The sequence below is a fragment of the Onychomys torridus genome, chromosome 2, assembly GCF_903995425.1.
Source record: "Onychomys torridus chromosome 2, mOncTor1.1, whole genome shotgun sequence".
NCBI classification, from domain to species: Eukaryota; Metazoa; Chordata; class Mammalia; order Rodentia; family Cricetidae; genus Onychomys; species Onychomys torridus.
The window spans coordinates 56,687,603-56,701,709 of NC_050444.1; the positions used below are offsets into that span (position 1 = coordinate 56,687,603).

Consider the following 14,107-nt stretch of genomic DNA (forward strand, 5'->3'; position numbering starts at 1 on the left):
ACAAAGTCTTGCTTTGTAGACCAGGCTGGCCTCAGAATTGTAGAGATCTACATGCTTCTGCCTCCTAAGTGCTGGAATGTGTTCCTAGCAAAAAAGGCTTTTTCATCAGCAAAGATACATTCACTATGCTATTTAAGCTTTAACAGGAACCATTTCACCTTTGGATCATCAATGCCGCTATAGTTTCTTACAACTTAAAGGGTAAATAAATTTTCTACCTTTTGACTAGGTACACCTAGAGTTCATGTATTATGTCATATGAGTCTAGATAATGTGTTCATGCATTGTACCCCAAAAGATATGTACTGCGGTCACTTCAGTTATTTTATTTTTTTCATTTGCTTTTATTATGTGCTAAAACTATTTTTATTACTGGCATGCCCTATTAAAATGCACATTTTATAAGTATATTTGGGTGATATATTAAACAGCCTGACAAATACACAATGCCTTATCAACTGAGAAATGTCCCCCAAGGCTCCCACTGATGTGCTGTTTGGGAGCATAGGTTGGAACCTTTATGAGGTGCAGGTTTGCTGGAAGAAGCACATCATGAAGACAGGCTGTGGGAGATTATAGCCCCACCACAGGTCCAGTGCATGCTCTCTCCTTCCTGTATGTCAACAAAATGATACCAGAGTCCTGTTCCTCCTGTTTGCCGCCATGCTCTCCTGACTCTGACGCCCTGGAAGCCGAAGACTAATTAGCTTTCTTTCTAAATTGCTTTTGGTTATGGGGTTTTTATCACAGTAACAGAAAAGTAAAAGTTCATGTGGGTACACTGAACACCAAAAAACAAATTAAAGCTGTGTCTTGGGGTCTGTTTCTTCCATAAAATCTTAAAATATTATTTGTTTATATAGCTGCATTCATTGGATAAGATAAGGGTTTCATTAAGCTATAAAATGTAGCATCATATATATTCTTGATATTTTGATAAGGATTTCCTTCCAAAACGGGTTCTAAATAAAATTATTTAAAATATTATTAAATTTTAAAATTATTTAAAATATTAAAATGATATTTTAATATTATTTAAAAATTTTATTTCATTTTTGTAATAGTCACGGGTAACATAAAAAAATCATTATTTCATTTCCAGAAATACTGTTTTTATGTCTGTCTTTGTCAGTGAATGTCACATGTGTGAATGTGCCTATAGAGGCAGAGGAGGGCATTTGGTCCCCTGGAGCTGGAGCTGCAGACTGTTGTGAGCCACCATGAAGGTGCTGGGAGTCCAGTCAGGGTCCTCCAGCCAGCATCCTGTGCTCCTGACTGCTGAGCCCTGTCTCTGGCCCCATTCATCATGTTTTGTCATGACTGCTTACTCGAAATCCTACCTTACTGAAATCTAGTTTTCATGTTTAAAGAATTCAAATGTTTTCAGTTCTTGTAAAAACATTTCTTATTACTCAGTTTAATTGGATAAAAGAAATCTAGTTTTTAAACTGATAAAAATGTATTTTAAGTCTTACAAAAAGTCCCCACCATTTGGGGGATACCTATATTTTCAGTTCAAGTGCTTATAGGCAAGATGCAATAAACTTCTTCTTATTAAGAAAAAGAATAATTTATTAATGGGGTCCAACCAATTTGATTGCAAAGTTTATACGATGTTATAAATGTTAAGATACAACAGATTAAACACCATAAAAGGCCCTATAGTATGCCCAGGTGTTTAACAAACACAGTAGCTTTAAGTGCATTTACTCCAGCTAAAATGTCCAAAGATTCGGATTAATTCTTCTTATCCAAAACTATATAAAAAAAATCAATCTCTAGTGACAACATTAATGATGTTTTATTCCTTACATGCTGATGTTTCTTGATTAAATGAGTATTTAAGGATCCTATAGTTCAATCAGCCAGAATTTTTTAAATTAAATATTTGTATTTTGCTAATAATAAGGAAATGAATAATACTAAAGTGACTCCTATTTCTTAAAAAATATTATCTACTACTTTCTTCATATTTATTTATTTTTGGTGTTTCTTTAAAAGTTCATTTTATTTTTAATTATGTGTATATCTATACACATACGTATAGGTGCTCACAGTGGCCAGAGAGAGGGCTGGAGCTGGAATCACTGGCAGGTCTAAGCTGACTGCTACATTCTAGGAACTAAACTTGGGTCCTCTCTGCTCTTAACTGGTTAGCCATCTCTCCAGTCCCCATTTTCTTATTTAACCATTAAAATACAAGTAAGATCTGGTTATGCTTTCAAGGCCTGTAATATTCTGATTTCTAACTAATCTGATCTCTGTCATTGTTAGGAATATTTGCTGTGTGAAAAAAAGACAATCTTGTTAAAAAAAATTAAAGGAGTACTATATTGCTATTGAATTTCAATTATGGTTTTATGGTTCCCTTTCCCATTAAATACAGTGTAATAACAAAACAATAAAACAGATCAACTTAGTATCCACAGATAAGAGTTAAGGCAATTTAGATGGAAAGACAATTTTTCCTAAGAATTACAGCTAGCAACTCAATGTGACATTACAAGATCTAGCTGGCTAAAGTATAAATTAAAGTTAGAAGATAAGATTTGTTTAAATACTGCAAATATAAATACAACCATTCATAAGTAACTTTAAATACAGTCATAAACATATAGTCAATCTAGTTTTTTGGGGTTTTTTTTTTTTTTTTTTTTTGGAGCTGAGGATCGAACCCAGGGCCTTGCGCTTGCTAGGCAAGCACTCTACCACTGAGTTAAATCCCCAACCCCAATCTAGTTTTTAATGCATAGAATATTAGTTATTTGAAATGTCTATTTTCTTGATCCATTACCTTTATTTCACTAGGCCAGACACTATTACTGATTATTTTAATGTCAGGTATATTACTCTTAATATTTTGTCAGATACGGATTGGGGGGAAAGACAGATTGGAATAATAATGACTAGTTGATTTTTTTTTTTTGAGCTGAGGATCGAACCCAGGGCCTTGTACTTGCTAGACAAGCGCTCTACCACTGAGCTAAGTCCCCCACCCGACTAGCTGATTTTAATGATGTGACACAGTAGTTTTCCCATAGTGGCTTTGCCAGCGCTCTCCTCAAAACTGCTCTTCTCATAGTATTCACCCTCTACCCCAGACCCTGGGAACGGGCTCCTAGGGACAAGGCACTAATGTGCAGTCAGTAATATAATGTTTGGTCAACAGGAGGAACTGACCGGAGGTTTCTAGACCTTCTGCTGGACCTTCTGGTGAAGCTGATTAACGACTCACACTTGAATGTGTGTGAAGAGTCAGAAATGTTACAACTCCAGCAAAATGGAGATATCTCTGCTACAGGCCTCAGACTGACGACACTCTTAGCCTATAGGTAGCTGAGCATTCCACAGGTGTCACCTAATTAATGGTCACAAAAATGTTAGCTCACAAATAGAGGAGGGCAATAAATGGGTATGAAGAAGGTTAAAGATGACCCAAGATAATTTGGGTCTGTCTTGATTTTCTTTGTTCTGTTACTATAATACCTTCATGAAATTGCTTCTGCATTGGAACATGGAATGTATGATAACATGAATCTGTATTCCTGGGACACGGTCATTCATATGAACAATCTCACCCTTCAGGTTGAGATTTGTATCAACACACACGCATTCCTTCTCAGGCCTTTACAATGGATATGATGTGACTGGCTGCTTTAAATTCCTGAAGCCTTGACTTCTCTGCAATGACAGACTGTAGTCATGGTACTGTGAGCTGAAATAAACACTATCTCCTCTAGGTTGATTTTGAAACGGTTCTTTTTTAGAGGAATAGAAACAAAATTAAGAGTGTGGTAGGAACTTTCTACAGATGCCAGAGGCCATGCTCTCCATGACCAATACTTTGTAGTTATGGAAACCCCTAAATGTATAATAATGTTCCCATTTTGACTTGTATGTGGTATCAAAGAGCTAGCTATCTTGCATGAATAGTTTCTTGTGTTTAATTATTCTCTGCCACCCCGATGGGAAACATGTACAAAATCTTCTATATAAGGCTTTACAACATATGTGAAATGGAGTCAGTTTGTTTTATGCACAATACAAGGTTTCCCCAGGCGTCGCCCAAATTTTCCTACAAGTTTTGTTGCTGTTGTTGCTTTCGTTAGATGCTAGACTCAGCCTAACTATGCAGGACATCACATTGCTGCCAAAGTTGTAATCCAGTTGTTCATTTGGGGAATGTGTTCTTACTGATGTTACTAAAACCAGTTTCTATTCCATACACATACTTTTCACAACAGAAATAAGATATTCCCCCCCACCGAGCACTGAATCCTCTTTTTTAAAATGGCTGCAACCAGTCATTTTGTGTATGGCTATTTTAAACTTCTTTCTCCCTGCACTTATCTCTAGTCCTCTAATTGATTCATTTCTTCACCATGATGTTCCCTGCCTACTAGCATTCTCTGTGAAATAAAGTAGTAATTTACTTTGTAAAAAGCATAAATATTAGAGCAGTAACTACTACTGTTGGAAGATATTATAATTGCCCACAGCTAAATTCAAATAATGATTTGAAGGGAGTTTAATAAGGTTTCTGAATACAAAGCTAGTACATAAAATTAAGCTCATTTCCATATGTAAGAAAACAAATCAATATTCAATTCTAAAATATACACAGCATCTAAAAGTAACATCCAAAAAAGAAAGTCCGTGCAAATAAATTTAAGAAAATATTTACGAGCCATTTTAAGGAAAAGTTATAAGGCTATGTTAAAGTTCAGGGTACAGAAAATTACGGTCATAAAACTGTCCTCTTATGTATACACACAAGGCAATTTCAACCAGAATTCCTTTAAGGCTTGTAACCGAATTTGATAATGTGTGTTTTACATGATATTAAAGAACCAAGTACAGTGAAGATGTTTTAGCGAAAAAGTGACAGAACACTCCCCAACTTATTAAGACAACATAAAGTTACCACCAGTACAGGAAGTGTTTTAAAAGTAAGTGACTAAGCGGATAGAGAGCCCCTACAGGAGCCTACCTCATGGGCTGGAGAGAGGGCTCAGTCCTGCAGAGCACTGCTGCTCCTGCAGAGGGCCCAGGTTCCCTTCCCAGCACCCACGTGGTGGCTCACAGCTCCTGGCACTTTTTCCTGGCTTCTACCAGCAGTTGCCCTCACGAGCAGATACCCACAGAGAGACACGCATGCACATAATTAAAATATTTCTAAATTTAAAAATAAAATCTAAAACCCCTTAAGGTCCACTCCTAGGAACCCACTTCCTCCAGTGAGGTTCACCGCCTCAAGTTTCTAGAACCTTCCCAAACAGTGTCACTATAGTGGTCAGATACATGAGCTGACAGAGGTCAGGCCACATTCAAACCATAAATCCAATAGAGAGAGAACTGGACAAAAGCTAGTTACTTCAGGGAAACACACTGTTTACTGGTACACACATGAATGGGGAAGGGAAGAAAAAGCAGAGGGGTGAATATCAACCAATTCTTAAATGCTGGAGAAGAATAAAGACGGAGACTAGAGAGGCATACGCAAGCAGCTGTGACACTGGTTAATGGTTGTTTTCTTGTTGTAGGTGCTGAGGGTCAGGTGTTTTAGTTATTGCACTTTAACATGGAAATTCCTTGTCTATCCCCTTTAGCACATGTTTTCCGAGAGGAAGTTAGGTGCACGGCTGAAGAGGTGTCTTAGCTGTCATATTCCTGGCTCCCATTGCAGGTGTCTCAGGACCACATAGAATTCCAACTCCAGGGAACTGATGACTCTGGCCTCTATGGGCATCTGTATACATGCATGTGTGTGCATGTGTGCATATGAGCAAAAACATACACACACAGAGGTTTTTTTTTAAAAATCCTAAAAAGTTAGTTATTAAAATGACTTTAAATAGTTAATTTCCATGTGTGTTTTTTATTTGAAAGTCCTTTTTGAAGCCATTATTGAAGTTTTAATTAAAAAGGAGCAAGTTGTATCTCCTTGTGTAACTTTTTTTTTTAGCCTTTTAGTATTAGCTGAAGTGAACTGATAGTTTTTTAAAGACTTATTTAGCACTATCTGATGAGAACTTATTTCTACTATAGTTCATAGAACGAATAAAATGCCTCTACAAATCACAAAGTTTGAGTAAGGCACAATTAACAGAATAACTACAGGGCAAATATTTGATACCATAAACAACTTCTCCTAAAATATGTCTTTGGGCTCACGCAATTCCAATTTAAAAACAAGAAAGACTTTTTGGGGACTTGACAAATTAACAAACTTACATGGAGACATTTGAAAATAAAGGCAGACAACAAAATCTACAGTTCGCATTCTCTGTAGATTTTGAACCTATAGATTAATCAACTGAGGAACAAAACTACGTGGGAGAACTGGTTGTGTAGTTATTTCCTCCAAACTGAGACATTTCCCCTTGAGAGAAACTCTTAAAGACATTTTCCCTTGAGAGAAACTCTTAAGACATAGGAAGATAATGAAACTTACAAGGTTTGTGTATTAGTCAGGGTTCTCGAGAGTCACAGAACTCGATATAGATATAGATATAGATGGATAGATAGATATATAGATATACATATAGATATAGATGGGAATTTATTGGAATGACTTACAGGCTGCAGTCCAACAATGGCTAGTTGTGAACAGAAAGTCCAAGAATCTAGTAGTTTCTCAGTCCCACAAGGCGGGGTGTCCCATCTGGTCTTCTATACTCCTGAAGTAGGGTCCAAAGAGTGAAGAAATGGATGTGCTGACAAGGCAACAGCTAGCAGGCAAAGAACAAACCCTCCTTCCTTCCCTTGGCCACATAGAGGCTTCCAGCAGAAGGTCTGGTCCAGGTTAAAGGTGTGTTTTCTCATCTCCAGGTCTGGATTAAAGGTGTGTGTCTTCCAGACTCAAGATCTGGATCCAAGGCATCTTGTCTTCTTGCCTCAAGATCCTGACCACAGGTGCGTCCTCCGTTTCGGTACTGTGGTTCATTCCAGATATAGTCAAGTTGACAACCAAGAATAGTCACCACAGCTTGGGAGGCCCATACAGTTAGAAGGTTTGCAGGACTCCCACCCCAGATACAATAAAAGCAGTACTTAATTGCTAAGAAGAGGAGACTGTCCAGTGGAGCTAAGTTCAGGGAATGCAGCTTTTCTGGGTCATCAGCCATGCAGAAATGGGCTTTTTTGCTGGGGGGACAAGACAATCCAGTGAACCTAAGTTCCAGGCACACAGCTTACCCCGGTTATCATCCATGCAGAAATGGGCTTTTCGGCAATGCAACTGCTTTTTCAGTCACTCATGCTCCCGTAGGTAACCCCAATAAATGCACTGGTTCAACCAGACAGACATGGATGGGATCTATTTTCCTTAGTCTTTTAGTGCCCTCTATAGGATAAAGACATTCATTCACATCTCCCACAGAAAACTCATACAACACAATCAATGTCTGAATACAGTCTGACACAAGAGAAAGTGAACTGGACCCTGTGAAGGGTGATGAGATATGCAACTGAGGCCGATCCTTCTGAGGGGGGAAATCCAGAGACAAATCCAATATGACTACAGTTCCCCAAATGGTATGAGATAGTGTATGTCCTTGCTGTAGTGGCTAATGTATGCACTCTCCAACAGATATAATTACCTGCAACCAAAGCTGAGCTGTCTCAGAGTAGAGCATCCTTAGGGAGGATTCTGAGGTGGCCATCTTTCTCTACATGGCATGGATCAGCATGCTTCCTTAATGAACAGCTCCACCCCATGCCAGTATGAAGAAACACCCAAAATAGCTGATGGACTAGAAAATTAATATATTGCCATCACTGAAAGTACCTTGTATGGGACAAGATCATAAGCTGGCTGTGGTAGCTGTTACATGGCCTTTAAAGTGTGCGTGGAGACATGCAGTCAAAGCTGAGCTGTCTAGTTAGAATGTGCCGAGGTAAGGATTTACAGAGGGACATTGATATGTGGATGTTATCCTCCACATCAGCCTCTTGGTGGGTCAACTGAGGAAAAGAAGATGGGGTGTTGGCTTTCCATTCTTCTAGCTGGCAGATGCAAGGTGAGGACAGACGAGTTGCATATGTGCTAAGAAGCCCTTCCTGGGCTCAAAAAGCTGGGGGGACTCAAGGGAAGAAATGGACAAAAGGTGTGCAGGGGGTGGGGCGGTAGTGGGTGGTTGCAGGTGATAGACAACACCTGACCTTTAACAGGAAGGAGGAGAAAAATCCATGACTCAGGATGCAGATGGGGTCTTTACTGTTCCAGTGCAGTAATCAGAGGCTCCTTTGCATCTGGATGGCCTGAGTTGAGGAAGACTTACACAAGAGAGGAAACCGCTCACAGTCTGCTCTGTAGCAGTAGGGGATAAGGAACAGATTAGATGACGGTGCCATAGCGCTGAAAGTCTGAGTGTAGTGGTTAATGTTGATCGTCAACTTGACATCCAGAACCACCTGGAGGGAATTTCAGCGAGGGGCTGTCGCCACTCAACTGGACTGTGGGCCGTTTTCTTTATGTTAAGTGAAATGGGAGGACCCATCAACTGGCTGGAAGGATGGCTTAGCAGTTAGGAGTGTGGAAGTCCAGCTTCAGGGGATCTAACACCCTTTTCTGGACTCCACAGTCACTGAACTCACATATACACAACACCCTCCAACACACACGTAATTTTAAAACTTCTTTTAAACCTTAAATATATGAGCCTCCAATGAAGAACTCCCCTGACAAAATTAACTGGTAGTTGATAGACTTGAAATTTTATAGCTTGTAAGTAATATTGAACTCATCGGCTCCTTGTATCCATTTTTTATTCATAAATATGTATGTATACTGTGTTTGTTTGTTTAAGGTGGTGTCACACGGCATAGCCTGACTAACCTGGAACTCGATAGGCAGATGAGGCTGACTTCGAACTCATGGACATCTGCCTGCTTCTGCCTTGTGAGGGCCAGGATTAAAGGTGTGTGCCACCAAAACCAGCTTTAATTATTTTATTCATGACATCAAAAGCCCCTCAAGGGGACCTTGATTTCCTGGGTATCAAAATGATGGCTCTGCTGGGGCTCCCTATGATTTCTGGTAACACTTCTTTCCTACCTTTTAATTTTTTAATTGCCAGGGGAAATGATGTCATTGTTGCACCCTTAAATGGTATCAAGTGGGTGAAAGTGAGAGGACCTGAGTTCGAATTCCCAGAACCTATCTAAAAGCTAGCATGGCCATACATGCCAGAACCCCAACATGTGGTTGGGGGCAGAGACTGGTAGATGGCCAGAACTTATTGGCTAATGAGCCTGGCTGAAACAGTGACCTATGATTCAAAAGGTCACTGTCCCAAAAGTAAGGTCAGGAGAGAGAGAGAGAGGAAGACCCGATGTCCTTCTGCTTCTGCACGTGCATGCAGCACATACATGGGTATCCCCGTGTGCATGCAGCACATATGTGGGTATCCCCACACACAGACAAAAAGATGCTTAGCTTCCCTGGCAGAAGAAATACACAATAAACAATCCTGAGACATCACTTTAATCCAGTCGGAAGCTACAACCCCAGGTAGCTGCAGGTGTTCACCACGTTTACCTGAGAGTACGGTATGAGAGTCTCAAACTGTTGATGAAGTTCTAGTAGCTGAATTAGCTCTGCGTTCTTTTTGGCCTTTTCTTTAATCAAGTTAATGTAACGTTCAGGGTTTTCTGCAAATGAATATGCAGCATCTCTGCTGTTGAAAGTGTAATATTTTTCTTTATATTTCAAAATTCCAATGGATGGATTTCCTGTGAAAAGTAAGAACAATAATTTAACTAGGCATGAAACAAGTGACTTTTATGAGATAAGCCATAGTGTCTGTAAGGAAATATAATTTTAAGGTGTGTTACTTTTGTTTATGTTGCATTTGTTTAACTTTGTGAAGCTGTGTTACTGTGCCTGTCTAAGACACCTGATGGGCTAAGAAAGAACTGAATGGCCAATAGTGAGGCAGGAGAGTGGAACAGGCAGGGCTGGAAGGCAGAGAAGGTAAATAGAAGGAGAAATCTGGGAGGGAGGGAGGGAGGGAGGGAGGGAAGGAAAATAAGAAGTAGCCAGAGAAAGAGGAGGACTTCAGGGGCCAGCCACCCAGCTACACAGCTATACTGCAAGTCACAGAGTAACAGTAAGATTTACAGAAGTGAGAGAACAGGAAAAGCCAGAGTCAAAAGGTAGATGGGATAATTGAAAGTTAAGGAAAATGGTCAAGAAACAAGCCAAACTAAGGCCGGGCATTTATAAGTAAGACTAAGCTTCCATGTGTGATTTATTTGGGAGCTGGGTGGGGTCCCCTAAGAGAGCAAGAACAAACAACAGCAGTACTGATGTTCCTGTGGTTTTGTTTTTTGCTTTGTTGGTGGTGTTGGCAGTCCAGCCAGAGCCTTTCACGTGCTACCAATACTCTACCACTGAGCTACATGGCCATCCCACACACTGCATCTTACCATATCAGTTCTATTTTTGCTTTGCTAAAATGTTATTAAATGATAAATGTGTGAAATTCATTTTAACTTATATATTTTTATTTTTAAATTTAAAATATATTTTATGGGACTGAAGAGATGGCATAGCAATAAGATTTAAGTAGGGCTCTTACACAGGACCCAAATTCAGTTCCCAGCACCTTCATTAGTGGCTCATAACTGCCCCTAACTCTAGCTCTCAGGATTCAATGCTTTCTTTTGGCCTCCACAAGCACCTGCACTCACATGTATATACCCCCATGAAGACATACACATATACACATAATTTTAAAAAGAAAATAAATCAGGGGATGGAGAGATGGCTTAGTAGTTAGCAGTACGTATTGGTTTTCCAAAGGACCTGAGTTTGGTTTCCAGCATCCTGTTTCATAAAGCGTGTAACTCTAGATCCTCTTTTGGCCACCAAGGGTACCTGCACACATGTTGCATTCACTCACACAGCCAAATACATACACATAAATAAAAAAATACATATAAATCTTTAAAAACTGAGTTTTATGTAAAAATCCTCCTATATAGATGAAATACGTGTAACAAAGATCTTATGAAAACCATTTAATCTATTTGGTAAAACTTACAAAACTACTTAAATTAATCTGATTACTAAAGTGTAGAAGGTCCCAGGTCCTGTGCTCATAGATAAGCACCAGGGAAACCAGGAATGTTAAACATGAAGGGCTGTATCTTCAACAGAAGACATATGTACCTGGAGTGGATATAGTGGATGGCCTGGTGATCTGTGCTATCTGTAGGGCCAGGTCCCATCTGAGCCCCAGACTGTCATGTTTACCCCAAATTCTTCCTCTCTAGACCCTTATCCCGAGCACTCTTTCTCAGTCACTAGAACCTGTCTTCATGGAAGAGGTCACAAGTGCTGTCCAAACGAGTATCCATGTAGTCACGGCTAAGTTTTACTGGTGATAATTTCCTGGTGATAGTTATCACCAGGAAACTTTCTTCCAAAATGTACTGTACTTAAACTATCCTGTGTCAGACACCAGAAGTTTGGACCAAAACTGGCCGTTGTGTCATGATGAGCCAGATTTCCTTCTGGCCTTAAGTGGACACTTCTTTGTTGGCCCTGGTGTTTGCAGAGACCCCCACACTAAAGGAGTGGTGTGCAGATAAACACGAGTGTGTGTGGTGTGTGTGCATTATATGTGGAGATGTGGACAGGGCCAGTGGAGACAAGAACACGATATCTGGCTGAGCATGGTAGTGCACACCTTTAATGCTAGCACTTAGGAGGCGAGGCAGGAGGATTTCTGTGAGTGAGGCCACTGTGGTCTACACAGTAAGTTCCAGAACAGCCAGGTCTGAATAAGGAGGCCCTGTCTCCACAGAAGAGGAAGAGAAGGGGAACACCTGGTGCCCTTCTCTATCATCCTCCGCCCTATTCCTTTGAGCCAAGTTCTCTCACTAAGTCTGGAGTTAGGCTGGCAGCCTACACACCCCAATTACCTCCCGTTTCTGTTCCCAGCAGGCCCATGCTAAGGTTATAGGACTATAGTATGTTCTAGTTTGCTTTCTGTTGCTGTGGCAAAACACAGACCAGTACCAACTCAGGGAAGGAAACAGTTCATTTCAGTTTACAAGCTTACAGTCCATCACTGAAGGAAGCCAAGATAGGAACTCAAGGTAGGAACTGAAGCAAAGAGCTACGAGGAACCCTGCTGACCGACACGCTCTCCATGGCTTCCTCTACTGCCTTTCTTACCCAGCCCAAGCCTAGAGACGGCACTGTCCACAGTTGGCAGGCCCTCCTACATTAGCTAGCAGTCAAAACAGGGCCTCTCAGACATGTCCAGAGGCCAGCCTGAAGGAAGCAATTCTTAACTGAGGTTTCTTCTCCCACACGTCATGTTGACAACTGGAGCTAACTATGACACAGCCCAGCAGGCTTCTTCTCGTTCCCACTCCACACAGCACTCTGTAATAATAATGTATTGCCTCTCAATACCAAATTTACTATTTATTTTGAAAACATAATTTTATTTTATATATGTATAAATGTTATATATGTATATAGTATATATATCACAGAGAAATGTTACTTAATATTTTTTAATGGACTGTAACTGCAAAGTGACCAAGAATATTTTTAAGTGAACACCTTAGTAAAATAAGTATGTCTTTTTCAGTTAACTTTTTTGTTTGTTTGTTTGTTTGTTTTTGTTTTTCCAGACAGTGTTTCTCTGTGTAGCTTTGCATCTCACTCAGTAGACCAGGCTGGCCTCAAACTCACAGAGATCCGCCTGCCTCTGCCTCCCGAGTGCTGGGATTAAAGGCGTGTGCCACCACCGCCCGGCCAGTTAACTATTTTAAAGATGCTATTTTTAGTACCCTATGCCATGTTTCTGGACTCTGGCAGCACATGTGAGTCATCCCCTTTTCAAGGCACTGCAGTCTACCTTACCTGCTGACTGAGGATCTTTACTATGAAATGTGAAATGCTCCAAAATCAGAAACAATCTGAGTTCCCTCATGATGCCACATGCAGGAAATTCACAAGATAAGTCATAGTAAAAATATGGGTGCACTAAAAGTAGTGTACCCTGTTAGTATGCTTGGCATAAAACATTTATGAACCATGATTGGAACTGTGTTTAAACTTGGGTCCCATCCCCTAATCCATCTCTTTCTCCCAAATCCATAATTAGAAACCCCTTTGTCCTGAAGCACTTTAGACAGTGGACAGTCAACCACTTATCCCTTACAAGCCCTTGCTAAATCTGCTGGGTTATACTGGAAGCTTTCGAGGTGAGGACACGGTCTGGACCATCTCGACCTCTTCTGCCTGGTTCACCATCTGAATTCGGAAGTTTTATAGGACAAGAAAGTCAGTCCAGCAAGCAGTCAGTATGGAACAGACATCACGGAGGCAGACTGCTATCTCCAACCACACACCTGGGAGAAGAAGACCGTCTGTTGCCGCAAATGTGTAGCCACAAAATCCACGGTACTGAATTAGCAGTTTATCATAATTTGCTGTTGTTTCTGGAAAAAGCCAATCCATTTTTCTGAAATCAGGCAAGTGTATTCTCTCTTCTAAAATAAAAGAGAACAAGAGGCAGTTTTCATCCCTTGAGAAGATGCAATTTCCTAAGTAAATCAGCAGTAAGTCATTCTAAACCTTAACTTTTTATCACCTGTACTGTTTCTGACTGACAACATTTCCCTTGGTCAGACTTACTGGGGTGACATTCCTGTGAAGAAGTGTGAACACCTCGATGACTGTCCAGGTCAGTCACGCGCTAGAGCACATGTGGAAGAGGAACGTCTCTCCAGAGTGAGCAACCCTGGGAGGCCTTCCAGAAAATCTGCTTTGCCGCTGAGGGAAAGCAAACTGACGTGCTGACGCTCTTCCGTCAGGGGGATGCAGGGCTTTCTGCTGCCACCCATTACATCACCCAAGGAAATGAGCAGAACGGGCTATTATGTGACCAAGAAGATCATCTTCATGCAGGACATCACAGGTCTTCATACAACACTAGATGGACAAAACTTTGAATACAGTCCTTATATAACTAGAGTGTGTCTCAAAGTTGTAGAGAAAGTTCCAAACAGGAAGAAATGTCTTTCACTAGTTTGATTGATTAAAGGGTATAAAATGTTTTGTTCTTTAGACTTTTTTTCT

At 40.4% G+C, this 14,107-nt stretch overlaps 1 protein-coding gene across 3 annotated transcripts in view; it reads right to left on the bottom strand.

Annotated features, from left to right (window-relative positions):
• Positions 1-14,107, bottom strand: part of Cfap206 (cilia and flagella associated protein 206) — a 40,922-nt gene that overhangs the window by 11,246 nt on the left and 15,569 nt on the right. For all 3 annotated transcript variants that reach the window (XM_036177271.1, XM_036177270.1, XM_036177269.1), the window contains 2 exons: positions 13,378-13,518; positions 9,542-9,735 (listed from right to left, as the gene is read on the bottom strand). In XM_036177271.1, coding sequence (XP_036033164.1) covers positions 9,542-9,735; positions 13,378-13,518 — 335 coding nt within the window. The remainder of the gene's footprint in view (positions 1-9,541; positions 9,736-13,377; positions 13,519-14,107) is intronic.